This window comes from Equus przewalskii, chromosome 5, assembly GCF_037783145.1.
Source record: "Equus przewalskii isolate Varuska chromosome 5, EquPr2, whole genome shotgun sequence".
NCBI classification, from domain to species: domain Eukaryota; kingdom Metazoa; phylum Chordata; class Mammalia; order Perissodactyla; family Equidae; genus Equus; species Equus przewalskii.
The window spans coordinates 84230976-84236820 of record NC_091835.1 but is presented as its reverse complement, the minus strand read 5'-3'; the positions used below and the strand labels follow the sequence as shown (position 1 = coordinate 84236820).

General features: G+C 38.9%; 1 protein-coding gene across 1 annotated transcript; it reads left to right on the top strand.

Moving 5' to 3' along the window:
- The first annotated feature begins 1098 nt into the window (after positions 1-1098).
- IFNG (interferon gamma) lies at positions 1099-4905 on the top strand. The gene is made up of 4 exons (XM_008532907.2): positions 1099-1346; positions 2507-2575; positions 2671-2853; positions 4175-4905. Exons 1-4 carry the CDS (start codon positions 1233-1235, stop codon positions 4307-4309), a joined length of 501 nt encoding a protein of 166 aa, XP_008531129.2. The 5' UTR covers positions 1099-1232; the 3' UTR covers positions 4310-4905.
- Positions 4906-5845: the final 940 nt, after the last annotated feature.

The window sequence follows — 5845 nt, the reverse complement described above, 5'->3', positions numbered from 1 at the left end:
GGCCAGAATTCAGTCTGCATTTATAACCACGATACTCTGGTATATACAGTGCAGGTTGAAATGCAAGCTGGACTGGAACCAAAGAGCTGAGGGCCTTCCGTGCCACCCGGAAGGGTTGCGCTTCATAAATAAATTACTAAGGGAGGAGAAAGAATCCTATTTTTTGTATTTGAAAGGAAAATAAAGAGTTAAAAAAAGATTCTCCACTATTAGTGATTATTTGGAACAATTGATCATCTAGTGCTATATTGTTCAATATGGTAGCCTCTAGCCATGTGTGGCTATTGAGCATTTGAAATATGACTAGTCCAAATTGAGGTGTGCTGTAGGTATAAAATGCACACCAGATTTCTAGGATTTAGTATGAAGCAAAGAATGTAAAATATCTTAATAATTTAGTGTATTGATACATATTGAAATGATATTTTGGACATATTGGTTTAAATACAATATATTTTAAAAAATTATTTTTACTTCTTTCTTTTTACTTTTATTATGGGGCTGCTAGAAAATTTAAATGTAGCTATTTGACTTACATTATATTTCTATTGGGCAGTGTTGGTCCAGAGCAATTTAAAAGCTGTGGTAGATGTTTTACTAACCAACTTTGATGAAGAACTTCTTCACCACATCGGTCTTTTAACCACATTCTTTCCTTGCTTTCTGGTCATTTGCAAGAAAATTCTTAAAAGGTATCCCCTTTGTAAAGGTTTGAGAGCCCCTAGAATTTCCTTTTTCGCTTGCTCACGACCACAAACAAATGATCAACATGCTCTGTGGATGAGGAGTCAACATTTGACAAGGAAAGGGAGGAGGTGCAGAAAAATTTCCCATCCCCAAATGGTGTGAAGAAAAAGTGCTTTCAGAGGATCCCACAAGAATGGCACGGGTGGGCATAATGGGTCTGTCTCATCGTCAAAAGACCCAAGGAGTTGAAAGGAAACTCTAACTACAACACCAAAATGCCACAAAACCATAGTTATTAATACAAACTAACTAGCATCTGTGCCTATCTGTCACCATCTCATCTGAAAAAACTTGTGAAAATACGTAATCCTGATGAGACTTCAATTAGGTATAAAAACCAGCCCCAGAAGGCGAGGCAGTACACTCTTCTGATCGCCGGTAGGGCAGCTATTAGAAAAGAAAGATCAGCTGAGGCCTTGGGACCTGATCAGCTTAGTACAGAAGTGACTGCTTTCAACTACTTAGGCCTAACTCTCTCCGAAACAATGAATTATACAAGTTTTATCTTGGCTTTTCAGCTGTGTGCGATTTTGGGTTCTTCTACCTATTACTGCCAGGCCGCGTTTTTTAAAGAAATAGAAAACCTAAAGGAATATTTTGTAAGTATGACCTTTTAATAATACTTACTTGTGGTTGAAATGACTGAACGTTGTCTTGGAGTTGGATCTCTGATAGGCTGTCCTCTCTACTCCACAGTCATCTTGAGAAGACTGGGTGTTATTTTCTCTGTTTGTTGACTGGATGAGTTTTTCTTTTTTTTACTAAATGATCTAGATATTGCTTTAACCCTCTGCTCAATTTGCTATAGAGACTTAGAGAGGGTTCATGAATCTTCCAAAAGATGGGCTTAACAGGTTTATAAAGCATAGTGAAGTTGACAATTTTGTGGTGAGAAGCCACTGAATTGTGATAAGTCAAGTAGTGTGGACATTGAAAAAATGACTAGCTATTAGTTTCTAACTTCTCAGGTTACTATGATGGTGACAATAAAAGGTCAAGATTAGCATTAAAATGGTAATCTGAAATAATTGATCAGTTAAAGAAGGCGCTGTCCTGAAAGGTTTGGCTGAAAAAAAATCACTTTCAGGTGTTTTCCTCCAAAAAATGATTTTAAAATCTTACTGCCCCGTTTGTGTTAGCTGTGAAGTACTCTGGAACTCAGTCAATTGCTGAGATTTTGTAGGAGTTATAAGCTGGCTTATATTTAAAAAATTTTTTTTGTTTTTGTTTTATGAGTTTCTTTTAAAATGTTATTTATGGTTAATTAAAATAGTTTTTGCATTTTAAATATTTTATTATTTGTCCAAAATTTAGCTATTTTAATTATAGTTGGAGCTATCTTTTAGAGCTGACATAAGACCATAGGGGAGGCACAGATAGATGTGATGGAGCCCTGTACCAGACGGGGGCAGTATCTTATAGTGGGTTGCCTTTGCTGATCTTTTTACTAGACTTGAAATTATTTGCTTTTCCTTCCTATGGTTATTTGGGACTATTGAAGTATCACCAGCCCTGTTGAGTTCATCTGTAATATTGTAATTCAAGGGTTACACTAGAAAATAAGAAAGCTAAAACAGCACGATAATCTTTGGCTACATCCAACACAATAGCTTTTGGGAATACTTATTGTTAGAACTAAACAGAGGGTTGAAAAGAAAATCAGTGAATACTGTCAGCATCTGAGTTCAATAAAACGTGAAGTACATTTTTAGGGCAATTCATGGACTAATTGTAAACCAAGTTTTCCTTCCTTTTTCAGAACGCAAGTAACCCAGATGTAGGGGATGGTGGGCCTCTTTTCCTGGATATCTTGAAGAACTGGAAAGAGGTAAGCTAAGTATTTCCATTTGGTTGATTTTCCTGTTGCTTATTTTCTGGTGGATGAATTCACACCAACCTCTCTTTGTGCTCTTTTCTCCCTAGGATAGTGACAAAAAAATAATTCAGAGCCAAATCGTCTCCTTCTACTTCAAACTCTTTGAAAACTTGAAAGATAACCAGGTCATTCAAAAGAGCATGGACACCATCAAGGAGGACCTGTTCGTTAAGTTCTTTAACAGCAGCACCAGCAAGCTGGAAGACTTCCAAAAGCTGATTCAGATTCCGGTGAGGAGATCTTAATTCTTTCTTTGGTTTCATTACAGAGGTTCTTGCAAAGTGCTTACGTCCCAGAAAGTAGAAATGAACTATGAAATGAACCCGTGGCCAAAACTCCTCCTTCCTAATTCCATTTGTGCTTTGAGAGACTTTGCTAAGTCAGTATGGGAATCATTTAAATTTGTGATTTGGGGAAATGCTGGCACTATGACTACTGCACAAAGGCAGGTGAAGGGACAAATCCAGTGAGGAGGGGGCAGTGAAGAAGTGGAGGGGAGTCTGGAGAAGCAGGTCTCTCCTTGCCCCTTGTTCGTGAGATGAAATCCTCCTGCTTTGGATGGGAGGCTGCATGTCTTGGTGGAAAGAGCAGTGGGAGGAGGGAGAAGATTTGTGCTCCTCCCAGCTCAGCCACCAAGAAACTGTGACCTCAGATGAATCACAGGCCTGGCTGGGGCTCAGTTTCCTCATCTTAAAAGAGGCCTATTGGGTTCACTAAAATTTCTATGATCTTCTTTGCTCTATAATCCTACAATTCTGTGGACAGAAAATGAAATGAGGTAGGAGAAAGAAATAGCCTTTGAAGAGGTTCTTGGGCATTCCACTGCCAGGCTCTGGTCAACCTTCATACTCTGCAGCCCAAGAAGAGGCAAGACCATTTGTCTGTTTTTGGAAATGCAAATAGGCGGCATTTATACCTCACGAAAGAACTGTTCTGTCAACTTTTGGATACTGGGCTATCTTGGCTGGAGAAATCCTTAGGCTCCCAAACTTTCTCTCATGACATTGTCTTGAGTCTTTAAATTTATGGCTTCTCGAAGCTGAGAGATAACTTTAAGCATAAAGACAAATTACATTTTCCAACATTTTGTCTAAGAGACAAAGACCTCCACATGCCTTTGGGTTTGGCCTGGATCTAAATGGGCTTGAATGAGAAGGGGAGGGTGTTGTTATGACTATGTTTAGAAGAGAAAACAGAGGTTTGGAGAGGTTAAGTGGCTGGTTCAAAGTCAGAGTTATTGCACACACAGGATTCGAACCCATATGTTTTGTCCCTCCACTTTAGGGTTCTTTTCGCTACATAATTTTGAGAATTCTGTACCAGTCAATTTAAGGATGTGTGATGTTCCCCATCCTATTACAGCACAACCAGCAATTTAATTATAATTTTAGTCTTAACTGCTGAAGAAAGCAGCATTACATATTAAGCTAACATATTCCTGGTGAAAGCAACTTTTTCAAAGGAATATTTCTATTTTCATGGACCATGACAGTAGCACAGCCTGATGGCTTGTATGCCTGAAACTAATTTTGCTGTTTTCTTTCCCAATAGGTAAATGATCTGAAGGTCCAGCGCAAAGCAATAAGTGAACTCATCAAAGTGATGAATGATCTGTCGCCCAAAGCTAACCTGAGGAAGCGGAAGAGGAGTCAGAATCCATTTCGAGGCCGGAGAGCGTTGCAATAGTGGTCATCCTGCCTGCAATATTTGAATTTTTAAATCTAAATCTATTTATTAATATTTAATATTTTACATTATTTATATGGGGAATATATTTTTAAACTCATCAAAGTATTTATAATAGCAACTTTTATGTAATGAAAATGGGTATCTATTAATATATATATTATTTATAATTCCTGTATGGTGTGACTATTTCACTTGACCCTTTTTTTTCTGACCAACTAGGCAAGATTATGTGATTACAAGGCTTTAACTCAGGGGCCAACTAGGGAGTGGGTAGCCGACCTACCAAGACCCTGTGAGCTGTGTGTTTATTTCCCTCAATGATACAATGAACACTTATAAAGGAAAGGAGGGCCTCCAGTCACTGCCTGTTGGAGAACATGTCTGCATTGTGAGCCACTGCTTAATGGCATGTCAAACCACGCTTGAATGTGTCAGATGATAGGGCTTGTCCCCTGATAAAGCTTAGTATCTCCTCTCATGCCTAGTGCTTCAGAATATTGTTGACAACTGTGACTGCACCCAAATGGAAAGTAATTTATTTGTTTAGTTTACCAATATTTAATAAATATGAATAAAGTATAATTTCATAACTATTTATGCTGCGTCCGGCTTTTTCTAAGTGAGGACTGGGGTAAATGAACTACAAACTAATGAATCAGTAAGAGGGAACTCGTTTTTAGCGGTGGAAATCTTAGCTGGATTAAGCCCCATGAAACGTGGTATTTCTCTCCACTGGAGATTTGTTGGCTACTACTCCTCCATGTAGCAGCTCTTTATCTTTCCAAAATATAAATTTAATTATGTCACCATTTACTTCAGAGCTTCTGCGATGGAAAGTAGTTCAAATAGTTTAGCTTAGCACACAAAGCTTTGTTTCTCCCTCCTCCCTCAACTCTGCACTGTGCTCTTCATCTTGGTGTCCCCACGTCCTCTGTCCACTTCGGGCAAACCACCGGGAATGTCATGGTGAGGGTGAGCTCTAGGGAGAGAGGGCTGGATTGGAATTTCGGCCCCACCATTACCAGTAGTATGACCTTTAATGAATTACTTGTATTCTCTAAGCTCCAGTTTCCTCATCTGACACAAGAGAATAATTGTGGCTAAAATTGTGGTGAGAGTTTGTTCTTTCACTCAAGAAGTGTTTACTGGAGCATCCACTAGTTGCCTAGTGCTGTTCTAGGCACTTGAGATACATTTGTGAACAAAATAGTCAAGGATCCCTGCCCTTGGGGAATTTAAAATTTAGCAAGGGGGAGATGAATAATAAAAGAAATACAAAATATGTTAGTAAATTGCCTGGTATGTTAGGAGGTGATAGGTGCTGGGGGAGAAAAAGTAAAACAGGATAGGGTATTGGGAAGACCATAAGTATGGTAGAGTGAGTGGGCTAGAGGTGCAGATGGAGTGATTATAGGTGGCTTCACTGAAAAGGTGACATTTGAGAAAGTACTTGTAAGAGGTAAGGGATGTAGCCACTTGGATTCCAGGCAAGGGAGCACCCTTGCAAAGGCTTTAAAGTGGAGACTTGCTTGA

Coding starts and splice junctions, on each gene's coding strand:
- IFNG (XM_008532907.2), top strand. CDS start 1,233: ATGAATTATACAAGTTTTATCTTGGCTTTTCAGCTGTGTGCGATTTTG. Junction 2,576..2,670: donor TCTTGAAGAACTGGAAAGAG/GTAAGCTAAGTA, acceptor TTTTCTCCCTAG/GATAGTGACAAAAAAATAAT. Junction 2,854..4,174: donor AAAAGCTGATTCAGATTCCG/GTGAGGAGATCT, acceptor CTTTCCCAATAG/GTAAATGATCTGAAGGTCCA.